This window comes from Ursus maritimus, unplaced genomic scaffold (genome assembly GCF_017311325.1).
Source record: "Ursus maritimus isolate PB19 unplaced genomic scaffold, ASM1731132v1 scaffold_34, whole genome shotgun sequence".
Taxonomy (NCBI): domain Eukaryota; kingdom Metazoa; phylum Chordata; class Mammalia; order Carnivora; family Ursidae; genus Ursus; species Ursus maritimus.
The window spans coordinates 15,721,127-15,742,595 of record NW_024426008.1 but is presented as its reverse complement, the minus strand read 5'-3'; the positions used below and the strand labels follow the sequence as shown (position 1 = coordinate 15,742,595).

Sequence of the window (21,469 nt, the reverse complement as noted above, 5' to 3'; positions counted from 1 at the left end):
AGTCCTCTGAGCATGAACAAATGGACACATGGCCCACTCATCCTCTCTGTTAAGGGCTAGACACACACACACACACACACACACACGCACACCATGCTTGAATTTAGTGCAGAGGCCTCTCCTCTGCAAGACATTATGTATCTTATTCAGGATCTCCATCATATCCCCTCCTGAGCACCAGATCAATTACTGGGGTTAAGTCATGAAATAACTCTGCAAAGGACCTGCTGGGATGGCTAAGGAAGGAAAACAACTATTCCTCCTTGAGTCCAATTTCAACACCATCCAACTGGGACAATATGCCTGGGACTGGACTCCAATAGTGCCTGACAAAGGTGGATGGACGATAAATTTGGATACAAGAGAATTTACCAATATGGGAGCATGCTTCCACGATACAGGTTGTAAATATACCCTTGCAAGGACCTGAGAGAGGATGTAAGCATGTTGCAGGGTGACTCCTAGAAGCATGGAGAAACCAATGACCCCTATTAAGTGAGGTAGAAATGATGGAATCGCCATGACAGTGTTACACAATGAAGAAAGGAAAGAAGGTATTTGGCATCTGTTCTTCCTTGCCCAGTTTGACGGTAAATGACATGGACAGCAATCTCAGTCTATTTTTATTATTGCTGTATCATTCTGGAGATGTCCAGATCAATAAAGAAGATGCAAATTGGTGTCAGGAATAGTACTCCAAGAATGTCCCATAGGGACCCAGCAGTCCAGACACACCAAGAGACTGCCAGGCCATTGATGGTTCTGCTGGACCCAAGTAATTATAGCTCCTGGAGTTCCCTCACCTCCCATCACCCCTTCCCCAGCCAGAACAACATCCCTGTACCTGACCTCATGGTCCAGATTTGTGGCTCTGACTTACGAGATCCCATTAGGCAGCGTAGCCCTGGATATTTGTACCTATGAGATGAGGCCCATCATTTCCAAGGATAATGTGTAACAAGAGCAAGAAAAGTCTCATAATCAATTTCAGGAGAACTATTCTCTGATAACAAGAAGTAATTTTTGCTTAGGAAGCAATCTCTGAGCTTTCATTTTTCTGGCCTCAATCGATATTACCTATTGATTTGCAGGTTCCCCCACATCAGCTGTTTTACACAAATTCTGTTCTATTTTAAAAATCTGCAGTGGTGTATAGTTTGGATACTAGTTGGACATCCCTTATGTATATGAGCATTGTATTTAGGAATGTGGAGCTGAAAATGCTTGCTTTTAGATTAGCCAAGTGACTTTAGGCCACCTGGCAATTATTCCCTGGTCATTTATTTTTAAACTGTATGACCTTCTATCATTCTGATTTCCAGCGGGTATGATAGACATTGACTGTGGTTACAATGTAAGGAGAGAATTAGGAAAGGTCCCTCATTTCTTCTTACACTAGCTGGCTTCCTAGAAATAGTCTTCCAAACAGTGCTAGAAATTCCACTATAATCACTCTATCAATCAGTCAGTCACTGCCATAGTTTATGAATGGGGCCCAAAATAGTCACCCCATATAATGCAGTGCCACGTTAGTTCAAGGTTCAAGATGTAAGCCTGGGGGTCGTACTGTGAGGACTGAAGCCAATCCCCAATCCCATTCAGGAATGTGTTACTAGGTTTTGCTCACCATTTAGCAATCTGGTCCTTTGGGCCACACATCGAACTCTCCCTGTGTTTCTTATTTATTACATAGGAACCTACCAGATTCTGTCTTTACTCTTTGTCAAGAGTGGATACCATTGGTATAACAGGGAGCAGGAAGACCGTGAAAAAGAAAATATGTGAAGAGGAAAGGCAAAGGCCTCAGCAAATAGGGATACACACCAGTTTTTGCTGAAACAGTTCGCTAAAATGAAAGACCAAATAGGGTACTAGAAAGAGCCTTGGACTAATTGCCAAACTCTGAGGATCTTAGAGAACCACTGTTGTGATCTTGGACGTGGCATTTAATGTTTGTTCATCTCAGTTCATTAATCTGAAGAGCAAAGTAGTGTGAAACCGAATAAAGGAAGCCTCACTTGAAATGGAGCTGGGAGGCCAGCAGGAAGAGGTTCCTACCCTATCACTCCCTAAGGCCCTTTGCAGGTCCCAACAGGAAGAGACCCACCCTGCAAGTTCTCAACAGGAGGAAGCCTACACTTGATTACCTCAGGAGGAAGAAGGAATTCTCCTCACCGGGCAGTAGACCAGCCAATGAGAGACTATCACAACTTGGCCGATAAAAAGCCACTATACTTGGAGCTCCAAGTTCACTTGGTTGGACCTTCTGTTGTTAATAGCCCCACCCCACTGTCCTCCATAAAAGGGCTTTCCTCTCCTTTGTTCTCCAGACTCGCCTATGGTTTTGCCATACCTTGCATGTCCTGAATGGCAATTTTCTGCTGTTCCCAAATACAGCCATTAAAATAACTGAAGTTTTATTTTTAAGGTTAACAGCACTATGCGTGCCCTGCCCACCTCCCCGGCTGATTGTGAGACCCAATTTTATATTTTTGAAGACTCTCAATAAAGCAGATGATGCTCTAGGAAGGTATTTGATTGTTGTTATGGGTTTATGAGCGTGCGGAAGTTGTGCCTCACAAGCGATGGGGAAAGAAGTTGGGTACAAAAAAGTACACGGAACCGAGTATTTGTGAGGCATATCAGGAAACGGAGCAGCTTCTGCTTGACAGTTCTGCCTGGGAGCAATCCTGGTGCTGCCGCAACAGAAACAAGGACATCCCAGTCGACCAGACTCCTTTGCGGCAACTCTGGTATTGGCACAGAGGCTGGTTGGTCTAGATTGCGTGAGTCTGTAATTTGCAGTAAGTTGGGTTTCTTGTTGGTTACTTTCCTGTTGAGCAATACTTCTTTGGAAACACAAAATTCTACAATTTCAGGAAATCGTCAGCTAAATACAGAGCTCCTGTTCTAGTCCTTTTGTTTCTTCTACATCATCATCCACAATTCGCTATTCATTGGAAAGATTGACACATTTTTACATCTTCTTTTGAATAAATATTTATCCAAGAAAGCATTTAGGTATAGTCCTGGACATCATGACCAACCCTTTTTACTGCGTGTTTTTAATGTCAATCAACACAAGTAATCACAGGATCAAATAACAAAAATAGCAGTAATATTTGAGCACCTTCTTCATTCCAACTACTATGATAAGAATTATATGTCTATTATTTCATGAAATTCTAATAGTGAAACCGAGAGTATTTGTATCTCTGTCATGAGAAAGTGAAATTTAAGATGAAACCACATGCACAAAACGGTACCACCATAGTGGCCCATCTGGGATTCAGATCCATCTTCAATTCCGAATCCCAGGAACTTCATCAGTTCGCTCTCCTGTCTTCACCTCACGGCACCTACGGTGAGGAAGGTGTGCTGTGTACTGGGGATGGAAAGATGAGTAGAGGAGTGTCCCTGTCCTCATCAAGAGCCATGTAACGTTTGGATGAACATTTAAAAAGCCATTATCGAGAGGCCCACGTGACTGAAATAAATGATTAAACCATCATAGTTTTTCATAGAAATAAAGTACTTTTACAAATTGAGGGGAAGATATTCCTTTCCCCTGCCTTGGGAAATGTAAATTATTCTTTTTTTTTAAGTTTTAATTTTAATTCCAGTAGAGTTAACATACAGTGTTACATTAGTTTCAGGTGTACAATAGAGTGATTCAGAAATTCTGTACATTTCTTAGTGCTCATCATGATAAGTGTACTCTTAATCCCCTTCTCCAATTTCATCCATCCCCCCATCCACCTCCCTCTGGTAACCATCAGTTTGTTCTCTGTGCTTAAGTCTGTTTCTTGGTTTGGCTCTCTCCCCCACCCTCTCTTTTTTCCCCTTTGGTCATTTGATTTGTTTCTTAAATGACACATATGAGTGAAATCATATGACATTTGTCTCTTTCTTGGCCTGACTTATTTCACTTAGCATTATATCCATTTTTAAGCAGTAAAAGTGATAACAGAATATGTGGTATATCTTGATTTCAATAAGGTATCAGGCAGTGTTTCATAAAATCTTTGAAGGAGAGTTGTAGAAATACCCTGTAAATGACAGTATAATATAGAGAATTCAGAACTGATCAAGCCCCCGTGTTGAAATGTATTGACTAATGGTCAAGGTCAAGCTGGCATGAGGTCCTAGAGGTGAGCCATTGGGCTCTGTCATAGCCCTGACCTACTCATCTCTCTTAACAATCCCTTAGATCATTGATTTGCTTAGCACATAACAAACCTGTGAATGGCATAAGATGCTGAGAAATTACTGACACATTGGATTAAAACCAACAAGATGATCATCATTAGAGATAATGTAAAGCCTTGGATTTAGGTTCAGGAAGTCAATTATAATTAATACCAATTAAAGCCCAGAAAAGATTTAAATGTACAGTGTACCTAAATCAAATGATATGGCTGCTAGTGGTGCAGGTGTAACCTTAGACTGCATTAATGGAAGTGTTCTGTTCAGATCAAGGAAGATAAGTTTCAGTGTCTTCAGCATCAGTTTACTTTTCAAAAACATTGCAACAGTTCCAGGTATCTTCTTTTTAATGAGAGATTAACCAGGCAATAAGAGGCAGGAGGGACAACATTTATTGAGGACCTAGTATGCACCAGATAATGTGCTAGGTGTCATCAAAACCAACAATATCCGTGGAGCCCTTTAAAGAAAAGTGCACTAATTGAAGCTCAGAGGCTTAAAAGGTTGTTTGCAGTGAAGCTGAGATTTGATCTCAGATTGATATAATTCCAAAGCTCATATCCGCACTACTACATCCGGCTCTTAGAGGACACTAACCACTTAAGGGAACAACGTGTGGGTGGAAATGAACTGGTATGGGTAAGAGTAGAGAAGTAAATTAACGTTTATTAGGCATCTATTTGCTACTAGTCATTTAACATGCATTCCCTCTATTAATACAATAACTCAATGAAATAGGTATTATCACATCCCCATTTTAATATGAGGAAACTGAGGTTCAAAGGGCTAAATAATTCACCTAAGGTCATCTGATGCTTAAGTGGTGGAATCAAGATCAGGCTACTCACCGGTTCATTTCGATGACCATCGTCGGCCATTATTTCCTCAACTTCAGATACTCTGTGTGGTGCCTGTATTGATTTTGCCCAATTTGTAAATCTGTATTGTAATTTAGTTAATTTTTTAAAAAAGTCTCACTTTTTGAAACTGTAAAGAAACCAGCCAATTCTATAAAAGAGAAACCAGCACCCCTTGCCATAAACAAGAAGAAACCATAAACGTAAATACATTATAAACAAAATAATGCTGGATTCTAGCTAGCTACTGTTGCCTGTGGAAGGTTCTAACTCTGCAGTCTCCTCTCTCTTTGTTAAAAAAGGGACATTTTTGAGGTTACTAAACCTTTTACTGAGAAGGTCTCCTTGACTTAAGGATTGAAAAATTCAAGTAGAAGTAATTTTCTCACCATAATTATATATAATTCAAGGCTGTTTCATGCACTGTCTGTGAGATAGCTAAAATCATCTCACAAACCGTCATCTAAAGACATCTTATGTCCCACCAGTTGCTCATATCCAGTATTTTTTAATACACTCTTTACGATTCTTAATTGCCTTGAGGAATAGTGGAATGATGAATGTGGTAGGGAGAAAAGGCTTAGGACAATCACCACCATTTTCAGATCCTGGAGGGCTGTCATGTGGGAGATAGAACTGATTTCTTCCTTTTTGCTCAAGAAAGTCACAGTAGGACAAATTGTGTGACATTTTGAAATGCAACTATCAACTCCCTATGATATACACTATGAATATTAAAACTAGCTATAGAAACGGCTGTCACTCAAAAAATTGAGTTCTTTGCCCATGAGAATTGATAGCTGACCATCTTCCAAGATTGATATGAAAGAAATGATTTTATTTGGGGGATTGGAGTCAACTCTAAGATCCTTTAGAACTTTAAGATCATTTTCAGCTCCATCATTCTCTAAGCCTCCATGATGTTTCTAGTAGCTTAAAGATCGCTAGACATTTAAGATCCTATGGCTGAGGGATGCCTGGGTGGCTCAGTCAGTTAAGCATCTGCCTTTGGCTTGGGTTATGATCCTGGAGTCCTGGGATCGAGTCTCATATCAGGCTCCTTGCTTGTTGGGGAGCCTGCTTCTCCCTCTGCCTGCAGCTCCCCCTGCTTGTGCTCTCACTTGCTCTCTGACAAATAAATAAAATCTTAAAAAAAAAAAAAAAAGGATCCTATGGCTGAGGATTTTATTCTAGGCAAAGATTTTCAACCTCAGAACTACCGACATTTTGGACTGGATAACTCTTTGTTGTGGGGGGCTGTCCTGTGTATTGTAGGATGTTTAGCTGCATCCCTGGCCTCTACCCATACTAGAAGCTAGCAGAACCTGCCACTGTGTCAACCAAAAATGTCTTGAGATACTGCCAATTCCCCCCAGAGAGCAGACCACTCTTGGTTGAGGATCATGGCCCCAGACCCACTTCTCTCTGTGTATGTTTACTCTTCTGAGACAGGAATCAATAAGAAGTTTTCAAAATATTTATATCTCATGCATACTTTTACCATTGTGCTTTATGTACCTAACAAACATCTATTGAGTATCTACAGTATGCCAGATGCTGCATTAAGCCCTGTGGCTATAGTGGTAAAACAGACAGACCCAGTCCTCACAGAGCTCTGTGGTGGGTGGATAGGGTTCCAGGGGTTGAGGGAAGAAGAGGCAGCCCTGTATACGGTTTATCATAGTTAACCCATGTGCCTATCTGTTTCCACCATTATCTTGTGAGCTGCTTAAAGGTGAGAACATGTCTTTTTAATGTTTTGATTAAATCCCAGAGCCTACCTGAATGCCTGGAATATAATAGGTGCTCAACAAATGTTTGCTGACTAAATGAATGAGAGGGTACGGGAGGGGGTTAGGGTGGGAAGTGGTAACTTACCCAGCACAGTGAACACCACCACCACCACCAACAAAATCAACCGTATTTATTGATTGGTGGAGACGATTTATATGGTTAAGTTTTTGTTGGGTTTCTGAAACATTAATATCATGGCGTCTTTTCATGAATTTCATCATATATTGTTTTTATGAGCATAGACCTAACCTATAGGTACAGGAGAAAAATACGAACCAGGCATGGCCTGCCAGTCCTCTTTCTAGCACTTTACCTTAAGATTAATAAGTAAAAATTTGAGCCTCAGAAATGATCAAAGCAGGGCTTTTTGTTTGGCCCGTTTGAACCAGGAATTCTGGTATATTTGGTCAAACTGCAACTTCACTAGATTTTATTACCAATTTTGGGATTGCATGAGGGATAGATTAAGACTGGAGATTAATAATCAGATTAACATTGTAATGCTATGTGTTTGAGGCCACTGAAATAACTACATCAATATATTCCATATCTGGGAATGACTATAATTTCCATAAAGTAAAGTCATGGCAAAGGGAGAAATTCCTCATGGCATCACAAATGTTAAGTGTCTTTTTTCTAAGTCATAGTGGCTGAACTCTGACCCAGATCTATGTGTTCATGTCCTTCTAAGGTAAGAGCAGTCTGTAAATAAAAATTAAAAGAGTAGTTCCACTACTCTAAAATAAGGTAACACTTTATTTTAATTTTTTATTTTTTTTAAAGATTTTATTTTTAAGTAATCTCTACAACCAATGTGGGGCTTGAATTTACAACCCTGAGATCAAGAGTCATGTGCTTTTCCAGCTGAGTCAGCCAGGTGCCCCTATGCACATTATTTTTTAGGTCCCTTATGCTTGTGATTCTTGGTGTGAGGACAGGGACCATACCATACGTATTTTTATATCCTGCACAACACATAGCACATTATCTTCCCTGTAGTAGGCACAAACAAAGTTTGTTGAGGGAAAACAGAAACCATGTTATAATTGTTTCATGTACATCATGTATTCTATTATACTTTATCAAGATTTATGCCTGTTCAATTTCTAATTACGTCTGCACGTATCATTCCACTGAGTTAAGTCAATAACTTTGCATAGAGAAACTGGTACTCATCACACCCTAATAATCATCTGCTGGTTTTGCTACCCAGCATCCATTCACCTCCTTCTGCACACTTTATCTCTGCCTAGATAACCACCCTCTTCCCCACTCTCTGTTCTTGTGCTTGGTGGAGCATGGGACCCAGGTCATGACATCACATTTTATATTGGCCTGCTACATCGATTTTTTTTTTAAAGATTTTATTTATTTGACAGAGAGAGACAGCCAGCGAGAGAGGGAACACAAGCAGGGGGAGTGGGAGAGGAAGAAGCAGGCTCACAGCGGAAGAGCCTGATGTGGGGCTCGATCCCAGAACGCTGGGATCATGCCCTGAGCTGAAGGCAGACGCTTAACCGCTGTGCCACCCAGGCGCCCCATGCTACATCAATTGTTTGAGGAAAAGACATTGGTTCAATTGGGGCAAATAAGGCAGTGAATTTTTGTTTCTGTTTTCCTGGAATTTGGGAAGCACGGCGCTTGGTTTTTCTGCTCACTTGAATTTGAAACAGTATAAAGTCTAGAGTTGTTGCCGCCATCTTGTAGCCACGAGGAGAGAGATGCCAGAGAATGGAGGGAGGGAGGGGGGAGAGAGACAGAGGGAGAGAGAGAGAGAGAGAGAGAGAGAGAGAGAGAGAGAGAGAGGAGGGTAGAGTAACTAGATGGTATAGACATTGATTAACTTGCAACTCAGCTGTGCCACAAGGTGGTGTGGCCATGGATTTTTTTTTTTTTTTTGGTTGTGTGAGACACTGTATTTTGGCTTAAACTGTTTAAGCTAGTCTTCTACCACTGTCAACTCATAGTTTTATACGTGCCCCAAACTCAAATTACATTTTCTTCGTTTCACGGAATATTATAGTATTATGTACACTATACCAGTTTTAATGCTCCAGGGGGAAAAAATAAATAAATCTGAATTGGGGTTTTAGTGTATATAAATACACTAAATTTATTGTACCATTAATTCATCTAATATTTACTGAGCCCTTATTATGTGCCATTGCACAAAGAATTCTGAAGACACAAATCAAACTTATAAAAGCAACAACAAAAATGTTTTTTCCCCTCCCATTAGGGCTAGCTTTTTTGCCACAAATACAATTATTAGTGGCTTTTGCGTGTCATTTGGAAGAGCATTCCATAAAGGAGAAGTTCTTAGTGCATCCACTATCATGTTATTAGCTGCAGCCAGGGTCTTCCCAACTCTGTAACCACTGCCAGTTCGAGCCACTTGAGCTGTGCTTTGATATCCTTGAGGAAAGCCAACCCTTCTTTGTGCTGTCCAGAATTAGCACCTAAATTCATTTCATCTTCTGGGTCTTACCTGTTGATGTGGCATGTTAGATATGTGTAAACTCTTCTAGTTTAAGGCAGAAAAATTGACAACTAGTTCCCAAAATACATGTGAAATCATGTCAATGAGTCTCTACCCTACTTTGGTTTTTATCAACCTACAGTCCCAGGATACCCAGGAGGATAATTTAACAAATTTAAAACTGTATTACTTAAACTATTTCGTAAAGATTTTATTTATTTATTTGAGATGGAGAGAGAGAGAGAGAGAGAGAGAGAGAGAGAGGAGCAGAGGGAGAGGGATAAACAGTCTCTGCACTCAGCATAGAGCCATCGCAGGGCTTGGACCCCGAAATCATGACCTGAGCTGGAACCAAGAGTTGGATGCTTAACCAGCTAAGCCACTCAGGTGGCTCTGAAGCTATTTTTAGCAATTCACAAAGCCTAATAGAATTTGTCCAACTTGAGATAGATTGCATGGGCTAAATAAAATGCTACATCTGGGGGAGACTGGGTGGCTCAGTTGGTTAAGCATCTGCCTTCGGCTCAGGTCATAATCCCAGGGTCCTGGGATTGAGCCCTGGTGGCTGGCTCCCCACTCAGTGGGGAGTCTGCTTGTCCCTCTCCCTTGCTCCTCCCCCCGCTCATGCTCACTCTCTCTCAAATAAATAAAATCTTAAAAAAAATAAATGTTACATCCGTTTTGGCTTTCAGTTATGTTAACTCAACATGATAATATTGGACAGTTCATATTGATTTGAAGTTCTGATTTGGTCTTTAATTCATGAAAAATGGGGAAATAATTCACTCAACATCTACTTACATTAAGTGTCTGTCTCATCTTCATGGATGAAATGTTTTAAAACTTAAGGTTTAAGTAGGAGAAATAAAAAATGAGCCCTTGAGACTAAAGAAATATGGAACCAGTGATAGTATGTGACCTCCCATGTTACAGAAGAAGAAACCAAGACCAGAAGAGGTGGAATGACTTTCCCAAGGCACCATTGGCTGTGCTGGATTGGAACCTAGAAACCGTGATTCTATTTGGTGCTTATCCCTTGATATTGCATGTTGGATATTGGAATCCATGCTAGGGCAGAAATGTAGATGAAGTAACACCAGGTCAGTTGTATTTGCTTTGAGCTTGCTGTCATGGTGGGAGGGCGCATAAGCTAATCTCGGCTAAGGTGCTGCATGGTTTTGAGGACCAACAGGATGAGTACATGATGGAGATAACTACTTGCATGGTACTGAAAGCTTTGCATCCAGGAAAAAAAGTCTTCCTTTACCAATTCATGAAAGAATTGTGGAAGTTGCACATGGGCAGGACAATATCAGTTTGATACAGTGTCATATCAACGGTGCTTAGCATAGTGCCTCTCCTAATTCAGATTTCCAGTAAAGGTTGAATGGACAAACAAAAAATATATAGGGGACTAGTGCAATATTCTCATAAAAATCGGCTAAATGAGGACTGAGCCATCTCTCTGTTGCCAGGATATACAGAAGTGAGATACAGACATAACTATTGCTGCACAGATAAAGTAGTTTTGGGGGGCCAAGGGTGCTCCCTTGATGGGAACGCAAACCTGCGTTCCCACTTAAGAACTGGAAAATCGAGATCATTATGATTTGCTATATCCATCAAGGCTTCCTACTCAGAAGAACACAGTTTTAAAAGGAATGCATTTATCCCATCTCGGATTTTTGGTGTGCTTTTTTTTTTTTCTTCTCTAAAGCATAACAAGCTTGTCAGAGTTTCCATGGTGAACATGGGGCACCATGGAAACTGATAGATTTAGCTACACAAGAAGAATAAATAAAATAGGCAGGCATTTATTTCACTGTGCAATGACAACTTCTCTCCTGCCTGGAAGAGGAAAGTGGCTTCTCATTTAACCTGCCTGTCCTTCACTCTCTGTGCGTCATGAAAACACGAGTTACTCCCTGCATCATTTTACTGACCTGTGCCCTGCATCATTTTACTGAGCTGCGCTGATTGGATTGTTCTTCTTGAGGTCCATTGGTCCCACTTTGGTTTCACTTTGGGGTAGATCTATGTGTCACTGGCAACTGTTGGAAAACCATGTACGATGTGAAAGTTGTAAATGACAATCCACGGTGCACCGACATAGTCATGGCAAAATCGAATGGAAAATTCTTTACAGTCTACTGTGATGAGACAATGTGTGAGAACAACTGGAGTCAAGACCCAGGTCCATCCTATACTAACTAGACAGACAAGCCAACTCCCCTGAACCTCAGTTTCTCCATCTCTGACTGATTAAAATATATTCTCTTCCTACTTTATAAGACTGTTGTGAGGCTCAGAATAAGATAGTGGAAGAGAAAACCTTCTTCAATAGTCAAGTTCTGTCTAGCAGGAGAGATTGACTAGCTACAGATATATTTATACGAATAAAGTGATCAAACTGTCAAAACTGATCATGCTATGCTCCTGTCCTTTGCCTCCAGCAGTTAGAGGTTCAGAACATACCGGTCCCTCCCAGTAGTTGTGGAGTTTTGAGACCACCTGCTTTCACCTAACATAGGGAGAAATGTCATCTTGAGAAATGAAGCTGTTCAACTTTTCTATGTATTTGAACATTTTCATTAATAAAATGTTAGAAAACTGAATAAGTGAAATGAAACTCTTTCTTAACTTTAAGTCCTAATGAATTGATCACCATTAGCACACACCCCCTATAGATTTTTTTTATCACTAAAATATAGGCAAGAGAACCGACACTTGAAATCCAACATTTATATAAGTCTGTTGAGTACTTCCTATTGGCCAGGCACTATGTGAAGGAGAAAGAAAGAAAGAAAGAAAGAAAGAAAGAAAGAAAGAAAGAAAGAGAGAGAGAGAGAGAGAGAGAGAGAGAGAGAGAGAGAGAGAGAGAGAGAGAGAGAGAGAGAAAGAAAGAAAGAAAGAAAGAAAGAGAAAGAAAGAAAGAAAGAAAGAAAGAAAGAAAGAAAGAAAGAAAGACAGACAGACATGGTCCTTAAGTAGAACACAATCTTCTGGTGGAGATAGATAATAAAGGAACAATGATAGCACCCCACAAACTCAGAGAAGGAGCATTTAGTACCTGAGTGAGAGTGAGGAGGTGTAAAGATGTTCTAGAAGGGGTTGGGAATGGGCAATTAAGCTGAAGGATTTAGCCAGGGGAGAGTGGGTAGTAGAATGAGGCAGGCACGATGTAAGGTGGCAGAAGGGCGCTGCAGGCAGAGATCGTGAGCAAAGCAGATGCACGGTATGTGGGATACTGGAGGAAGAAGAGCCCGAAGAAGCAGTGAGGGCTTCAGGAAGCCTCCATACCAAGGAACATCTCTTTTCTTTGGAAGGAAGTGATATGTGGGGTAGAGCACTGAAAGTGCATACCATTGTTGGATTTCCTTTTGAGAAATTGAGTTGGTGAGAGTTGAAAGGAGCCATTGCTGATGTAATAATGATACTAGGAAATAGCAGGGAAACGCACAGTGAACACTATCTTCTTAGGTCCTTTCAGTTCTAATATTGTATGACTATAAATGTGGGCTATAAAAAGAGCTGAAGAATAGAAACTATTTCCTTGAGACTTTGGAAGCATAGTCAATACCATTGGTACATGCTTTGCCGGGTCAGAATAACCATATTAACCAGAAGCTGTCTTGCAATGTACTCGGGCCATGTTTCAAAGGTGAATATAAAAGCTCCGCACTCCTTTCTTCCTCCAAACTTCAGTGGCCTTGGGAACATTTCCCTGGGGATGCCAAGATGGTAGTCGACACTGCAGGGGACCAGCAAAGTAAAGGACAAGGATGGAGAACACATGAGAATAGTTGGGAAGCCAGGATTTCCAGACACCTTGGCTGAGCTGAGGCTACCGGATCCCAGGTGAGGTGCCTACAACTTGGCTGGGAATTGAGTGGGAGAGAATACTGCTTGGAAGAGCTAACCCCTGAGGACTGCTAATGCTATGTCCACTGGAGGCCCATGACCAGTCCTTCTGTTTAAGATGAACTTTATTTAAAGCTACACAATAATTACTCATTCCATAAACCACACATAACAACGTCAACAAACATCCAAACAAAATTCCCTAGCAATTCCATTTCCTCAACGGAATGATATCCACTGTTTGGATCCACTTTGAGATTCTAGCCTCTATGCCTATAGTTGCTTCATGATATTAACCATAGCATAAATGACATTTTTAAAAGGTTATCATTTTATTATATGCAACTCCCATGTGGCTACTTAGTTCTCCTGTTTTTAACAACTACGTAATACTCTACTGAGTAAATAGATTCTAATCGACTAAACTAGTCTCTATTTTTGGTCACTCAGGTTGCTCTCATTAAAAAAAACATTAGCTGCATCTGTTTTAGGGAACCCATACCTCTTTTGGAAACATTTCATTGACTCCTTTTTAAAACTAAGACACAGACGTTTTCTTCACTTTTCTTTCTGAGGTTCTTAGGTAGACAAGCTTGGGTCAAGAGGATGTTTTCACTGTGCTGGCCGTTGGAACTACAAGGAGGGAGCAAAGTCTGCAGAATCAGGAGAAGATGACAGGGAGAAAGGCCTAATGTGGCAAATTCAAGAGGCGAGTGTAATGCTCTCAGCTTCAGGGATTCCCACTTCTGAGTCCTTGGTAGGGTGACCAGCCACCTCAGTGTGCCCGGGACTGCAGAGTTTCCTTGAGGTGAAGGAGCTGAGAAGGGAATGAATCATTTATATAAACTAGCCCTGTGTCATAATGGTGACAATTCAGAGAAAGCCTGCTCATGCCCTGAAATGAGAAACCCTTATCCTGTAGGTAGGAGCCTAGTAGATGCTTATCTCAGGTTATTGCTCTGCTCCCCCCAAAAACGATTCATACATTTATTCAATAAGTATGTATGAAACACCAAACACTGTTCTAGGCATAAGAGCCCTGGTCCTGTGGTGTTTCCATTACTCTATGTGTGTGTGTTGGTGGGAGAAGAGCAAAAATGAATGAAAACATATGAAATAAATGAGGATGGATATGATAAATACAATGGCAGAAATAAGAGGGACTGATGGAATAGAAATGTTGGGGGTGGGGCCTGCTACTGGGTTGGTGATGGGGGAAGGTTACCTCTAAGAGCTGCATTGGAGGCAAACCAGTGATGAGAAGAGCCCATCATGTGAAGATCCACAGCAGGCCTTAGGGGCAGGAAGGAGCGGAATGTGGGAGGCGTGAGTGGAAACCAGGTGGTCTTCCTGGAGGAACTTAGTAAAGGACTTTGTGAATGCAGCGCAAGGAAGGAATGCTGATCTGGAAGCAGTCTTAGCAACCACCCGGTCTAAGTTCCATTTCCACAACTGAAGATAAAGACGCTGCGGCCCACTGCCTTGACCACAGTCTCTTGGTTCCTAATCCAGTGCTCTTTCCAGCATGCCATGCCACGCTGCCATTCTTAGCCGCTTGGCTTGAGAACTTAATTTTCCCCCCGGTACAAGTGGACTTGAATCAAAGAGATTCATTTATTTTAGGTGTGAGAATGACGGGAAATGGAATTGTCTGTAGATGGGCACAAGGGCCAAAACACCCGCCTCAAGGTGGAAGAGATGGGGCTTTGGGGTACAGATCAACCTCTGCCCGTGGGACCCCCAGTAATTCCGTTAAGAGATACTTTCAGAACACCGGGTTAGGACAAATTCTGCAATCTGCAGAAACTGAAAATGAAACTGGTCAGTAAAGCAGGCGGCTCCAACTGACCTTTCCACCCTTTCCTGAACTTGTGCCTGTTCAGACCTTGAGGGTGCTACAGGTTGAAAAAGTTCAAGGTTTGGTCACAAATAGCCCGAAGTTTAAAGGGCAAGAGAAAGCAGGCAGACGCAACTCCAGGTATGCCAATAAAGAAAGGTGGAGGAAGCCGGGGGACAGGGAGCGATAGCAAATTTAGTGACTAACTAAGGTACAGGGCTGGAACCATCGGCCCTCCTGCCCCTTCCTTTAACTCCCTGTCATCTCTCCCCTGGGTCGGTAACTCAGCCACCCCGGGTTAAAAGCACTGCGATGTGAGCGGTGATTTTGGAAACTCAGAGAGTTAACCTATCAAAAACTAACACAGGGGAGGAGAGAAAGACCACACCCCGAGGGAGCGCTGAGCCAAGTCACAGGAGGAAAATCCTATTGGCATCGAGGAGGCAGGAAGCCCGCCCCTGGGCGCGGCCTGCAGGGGGCAGGCTGTCGCTCGGGAAAGCGGGGGCAGTACGAGGCCTGACCAGGTGCGCCCGGCAGCAGCCCGCAAGTCGCAGGGACCGCTCGTCTCACCTCCGCCCGGTGCGCTCTCCTCAGTTCGCGAACCCCACGCTGCGCTCCGCCGCTGACATGTGTGCCGCCCCGATGCCGTCCCTGGCGCACATCTTCCGAGGGACATTCATCCACTCCACCTGGACTAGCCCCATGGAGGTGCTGCGGGATCACCTCCTCGGCGTGAGCGACAGCGGCAAAGTAAGCGGGCGCGGGGTCTGGCGCACCCCGACGGGCGCGCGGACAGGTGGAAGGAATCTCTCGCGGTGCGCTGCGGAGCCGGCGTTCGCTGCGCGCGGAGCGGAGCCGCAGCTCCGGAGTTGAACTTGACTGTTTGACTCTTGGGGAAAGCCGGGAGAGCCCTGGCACTAGGTTCGTGGGCTGGCCTGGGAGTAACACGTTCCCAGAAGCTGGGAGCTGTAGAGTACGCACTCCCACGATTGGTGAGACAGCCGTCCAGGCTGCAGTGGAAGGGGGAGCGAGGCTATGCCCTCGCGAATCTTAAGACATCATTAAGAAACCTGAACTTTGGTTCATTCATCTTTGTATCTCCGGCGCCTTGCAGAGTGCCTGGCACAGGCTAGGCGCTGCGTAAATTTGATAGAATTTGTTGTGGGAGAAATAACAGGAGGGGTCACTTGGTTAATGTTGCTTGGCCCTTTCAGCGCACAGAATAAGCGAAGAACTGATTTCATTCACTTGCTCGCTCAGCAGACAATATACCAACGATTCCAACTAGATACTTACAATACTAGAAAGGATAGTCTGAGAGAAATTATCCACGTCCCCTCTGCCTCCCCATAGCCATTTTCATCAAAGCAGGCAATTCCATTTTAAGGCTCAAAATGTCTTCTATGAGTGTATCTTCTATACTTCTTTTTCCAAAATCGGGATTTCCACAAACGACCTAGGTACCTTGATGTCTAATATTTACTGTTCATACACACCTTGCTGGAGGTGGTCACGGCATCAGCAGTGGCTTGGCTAGTTTGATAAGTGGAAGCCGTTCCATTTTTAACAGAAAAAAAAAAAATAAAGACGAGGATGGGATATTTTTGAGCTTTTCCCCAACTACCAGTCTGGTTAGCAAAAGTACACCTATTTGTGACTTGTCAGCTTGAAGATACTATTCCTGACCTAAGATGCTTCCCAGTCAGTGACAGTTTCGAATCGTGACTCTTACATTTGGGGATAAGTGAACCTGTTTTCCTATGGTGCTTAAAACGTATTCTCTCCGTGTATATTCAGGGAGCCTGCTGCTGTGTTTCCAAGGTGATGGAACTCTCAGAGCTCCCCCAAATGGGGAGACTCCAGTAAACCCTGAGCCTGTTTAATTATTGCCTTGTGTACTTGACCCTCAAGTTTGGGGGAACCCTTAGGCTTGGGGCAAGTCCCAAGAAGCAAAGGAACAGAGACCTCTAAACAGGGGAGAGATTAGAGGAGCTTGCCTAATCACAAGGAGCTGTTCAACTCTTGGGTTTCCTTTTAAAAATTAATTTCCTATATCCAGAACTTTAATTGGTAAGATAGCAAGCAAGAAGGTGGGTTTGAAGACTGTCTTCAACCAGTGGAGAGGAGTCAGAAAAGGAAATAATTTATCTAAAAAAAATTACCTCTTCTGGGGGTTGTACAGAAGAAGGAAAGCATTGAATCAGGGAGTTTATTCCCCACTAAGGAGCATAGTGAAGTTATAAATTTAGAAAAATGCTGTTCCCTCACAAGATGAAATTAACTAGGGACTGAATACAGAGGTGAGTTAATCAAGTGCCTTGTGAAACACCCTAATCAGTGAATTGGTAACTGTTGATTTCTCTTCTGGCTGCAAGGCAGTTGATTGTGGACTACGTGTAAGCGGAGAAAGTGCCATGTATATTTCAAGCTTTGATTTCCCCCGTTTTGAAAGTGGGAGTGCTTTGCCTTTATCATTCCTGGGATAATATTTATTCAAAATATGTCAAGGTTCTTATACCAAATTATCTCCCTGTAAAATAAATATGTGGAGTCATCGTGACGTTTACATTTTTACTGAGCTCCTAAAGCTGTTCAAAACCTTGGGATGATCAGAAGCATCTAGGGGGTGTTGTTAAATGCTGGGTCCTGGGGGTCATACTCAGAGAATGTGAATCTATAGGCCTGGAGTGGGCCCGAGGAAATGGCATTCCAGCAAAGATCCCAGGAGATTTGGAGGCAGGTAGTGGGTGGATTACATTTTGGGTAATCACTGTGTATAGGCTGTGTGATGGAATCAGTTGTATGGGATCTTGGGACCTAGTTCTTCATTTTGAGCTCATGTCCGGGGCTGCATGTGAGAGAGAGGCAACCTGACTTCTTCCGTCCTCCCTCTCCCTTTTAGACCTCATCCCTCATGTTGTGTAACTTCATTTAGACCCAGAGCATGATAATGACTGACTACTTTTAATTCATTAATTAAAGCTCATTCAAAATTAGGTTAATTAAAAAATTCTCTAGTCAACCTTTTAGTATTGGGCATTTTGAATTCAGAGTTAGTTTTTCTACTTGAGTGGCACCTTTTTAAAAGAAAGACTCTAGCATGTATAATTTATTTGCAGATATTTAATTAAATCTTGAGATGCTCTGTGCTCTGATATTACTAAATACCTGATTCTTCCCACATAGAACAGGATCAGGTTTAAACTTGCCTAAAAGATGCCTTGGGTCTTTTAATGAATGCACACTTAACCTGGAAGCAAGCATGAGGAAGAGAATCATTTTGGGGGTAGGTCCTGGGGTGGCAGGAGCAACTCCTATGGAGAAACTGAGACTTGGGGTTCAGGTTCGGTCTTCACCACTTACTTTCTCTGAGACCATGAGCGAGACACTTAACCTGTCTGAACCTCTGTTTCCTCATTTGTAGAATCAGATTTTCTTTTGCTAAGTATTAAGTGAGATAATATATGAAAATGCCTGGCACTTAGTGGATACCTAACACATACCATATTCATTCTGTCCCCTTCTTTCCCTCTGCTCCCAGTGGTGTCATTTTTGAATGTTGTTGTGTCAGTGTTGGTGGGGTGAGGTCCAGAGCTGACAGCGAAGAAGGAATTCTTGAGACGTCTTTGGTGCAAAATGGTGGTTTTATTAAAGCACAGGGACAGGACCCTTGGGCAGAAAGAGCTGTTGCCTGCTGCTCCCTGCTGCTCTGGGGTTGTGAGGAGCAAGTGATTGTATACCTTGGGGTTGGCAGAAGTAAAGATAAGGGAAGTTCCAAAAGGACTTTCATATGCTAAAGAAGACTCAGGATCCTGGAATAGTATTATAATCTGCCTGTCTCAAGTATTTGTCAATGGGCTGCAGGTTATAAGGACATTTAATTTTATCCACTCTTCCTTCTGCCGTTAGTTTCCCACATGACTAGCAAACCCCTAACCTCTTGCTCACTGTACCATTTTTTGCATATTTCCGCACGGTGGCATCATGCAGACAACAAGTGGAGAAGAAAGCCATGGCCTCCGATGCACTATGTTGGGAGTGGGGAGGCCACCAGATCTCAGCTGCACAGCCTCACAGCTCATGTCATTGGCCCACTGGGACACAAAGATGCATCTGGGAAGAAAGATCTAACGAGCATTTGTTGACAGGTTCCCTAGCACATCTTATTGAGTATCCCATTGTGTCATTAGTCCCACTTTCCAGATGGGGAAGTTGAGACTTGTCTTCAGCTAAGGTCATAATCCCAGGGTCCTGGGATTGAGACCCACTCAGCAGGGAGTCCACTTCTCCCTCTCCCTCTGCCCCCCCCCGGCACTCGTGCTCTCTCTCACGTGCTATCTCTCTCACTCTCAATAAAATCTTTTAAAGAAAGAGGCAGTGTAGTGTGTCAATTAAGACACAAATTTCTTTTTGGACTTTCTTTTCTTGAGTATGGTTGATACACAATGTTACATTAGTTTTAGGTAAGATATGGACTCTGAAGAATGCTTCTGTCACTACCTATGTGAATTTGATGAAGTTACTTAACATTTCTATTTCCCAGTTTCCTAATGTATAAAATAATTAGCGTAATCCACCTCACAGGGTTGTTGGGAGGCTTGAGTGAATTAGTAATTGTGAAGTGCATAGAATAATGCCTTGTACATAGCACACACCCAATAAACGTCCGTGGTTATCAGCAGTGGAGATGGAGTGAGGTGGACAGGATTGCTGGTGACTTAGGTCAAGTCAACTGGATTTGGTGATAGAGTTAGAAAGACATGTGTGACTGTCTTAAATTGTATGATGGGGTACTTATTTTCCCAGCTTCCTGGTGGTGGAGGGTGACCAGGGATGACATTCTGACATGCAGAAAGTTGGCTCAGAGGCTTCTTGGAAATGTATTTTTCTCCATAATAAATGTGGGAAGAGGAGGTCTTCCTTTTTTGGATGCTCTCATGTGAGGAATGGAACTGCTCCTGCCATTGTTTGAGACCCTGAGGAAAAAAATTAAGAGAATCTCAGAGGCACTTACCTAGTCTGTCTTTGAACGTCATCAGATGGATCCATGAGTAACATCACTGGATAGTTAACTGTCCCTAGAACTGCCTGCTGCCCATTGCCCTCAAACTTCTACGTTTTAATGGAATATCTTTTTTGTCCATACCTCTGTTAATGGCAGCCCAAGGTGCCTCTAATGATTACACTGCTTTTTTCAAAGAATCATATTATTTTTCAAAGGACTGCTCACTGCCTTTCCCTTTCCCATTTCTGTCTTCCCCTTATTGGCCCAAAATGTCAGTGTCTTTTCAGGCACCCCAACCGTAGTCAAGCCTGACCAGTTTACCTCTGGGTTTCTTTGTGTATACTATTCTCTTCATTGTCATTGACCTTGTCCAGCCTTTCATTGTCTCTGGCTAAATGAATAGAGGAGCTCCCTAGCTGTTTGTTCTCCCCCATTCTACTTTTGCCTCCTCATGCCTGACGGTTCCATTCATGAAACATGGGTAGAATCACATATCTCCTCTTTCATACCTACCTGTGGCTCTCTGTGACCTTTAAGATCCCAATGCCCCTGGTCGACATTCTAGGCATGACATGATTTGGCCCCAGCCTGCTTTTCTAATACTTCCTCCTGCTCCATCCTTCTCTCTGGCAAATGGGGGGAGGATTTCCATGACTGGTTCACACCACGAAGTATCCATGAGCCGAGGGATGTCTATCCCTGCCAATTTCTCACTGTTTCCCAGCACATCGTGTTCTTTTTTGCCTCCTTTGTGGGTGCCAATCTCACAGCCTGGAATAGTTCTCCTTTTTATATCCCCCTTTCCACTCCACCGCTGTCGAAATAAAATCTTGCTCTTCCTTCAGGGCGCCATTCTGATGCCGTCTTCTTCTCCGAAGTTTCCCTGGCCATCATCCTTCAGGTGGAATAGTTTATCTTTCATTCTCCCATAAATGTTGACATATATATTGAAACCAGTGTTTTCCTGGTGGTTAAGAGCATGGCTTCTGGAATCAGACTATGTGGATTCGAATCCCAACGCTGCCTCTTACTTGCATGAATTCTCTAACATAGCGGGGCCTTGGCAGCCTCATTTACAAAATGTGGACAGCAACCACACCCTGAAGGAAGGGTAGGACAGACGAGATGGTGTGTGTAAAGCACTTGGCACATAGTAATTGCACAATAAATACTGGCCACTGTTCTTATTTTTCTTTCACTGAAGTGTGTCATTTTTACCTTTCATCATGCTTAGCTTTATAGAACGTTCTCACGCACTGGGCTGATGTGAAGTTCTTTGGCAACTGGGAGGTGAACTGGAGAGAAGGTAACATTTATTAAGTCATACTGTGTGTCACACTGACAGATTTTGTACATCAACAGTCCTGAGATGAGACAGCATAACGATCATCTTTTTCTTCCTCATCATCCCTGCCTTGCAAATGAAGAAT

General features: G+C 42.6%; 1 protein-coding gene across 1 annotated transcript in view; it reads left to right on the top strand.

The window, feature by feature from the left end:
- Positions 1-15,460: 15,460 nt before the first annotated feature.
- Positions 15,461-21,469, top strand: part of GDA (guanine deaminase) — a 69,261-nt gene continuing 63,252 nt past the window's right edge. The window contains exon 1 of the mRNA XM_008690961.2: positions 15,461-15,784. Within this exon, the coding sequence (XP_008689183.1) occupies positions 15,662-15,784 (123 nt within the window). The 5' untranslated portion in view covers positions 15,461-15,661. The remainder of the gene's footprint in view (positions 15,785-21,469) is intronic.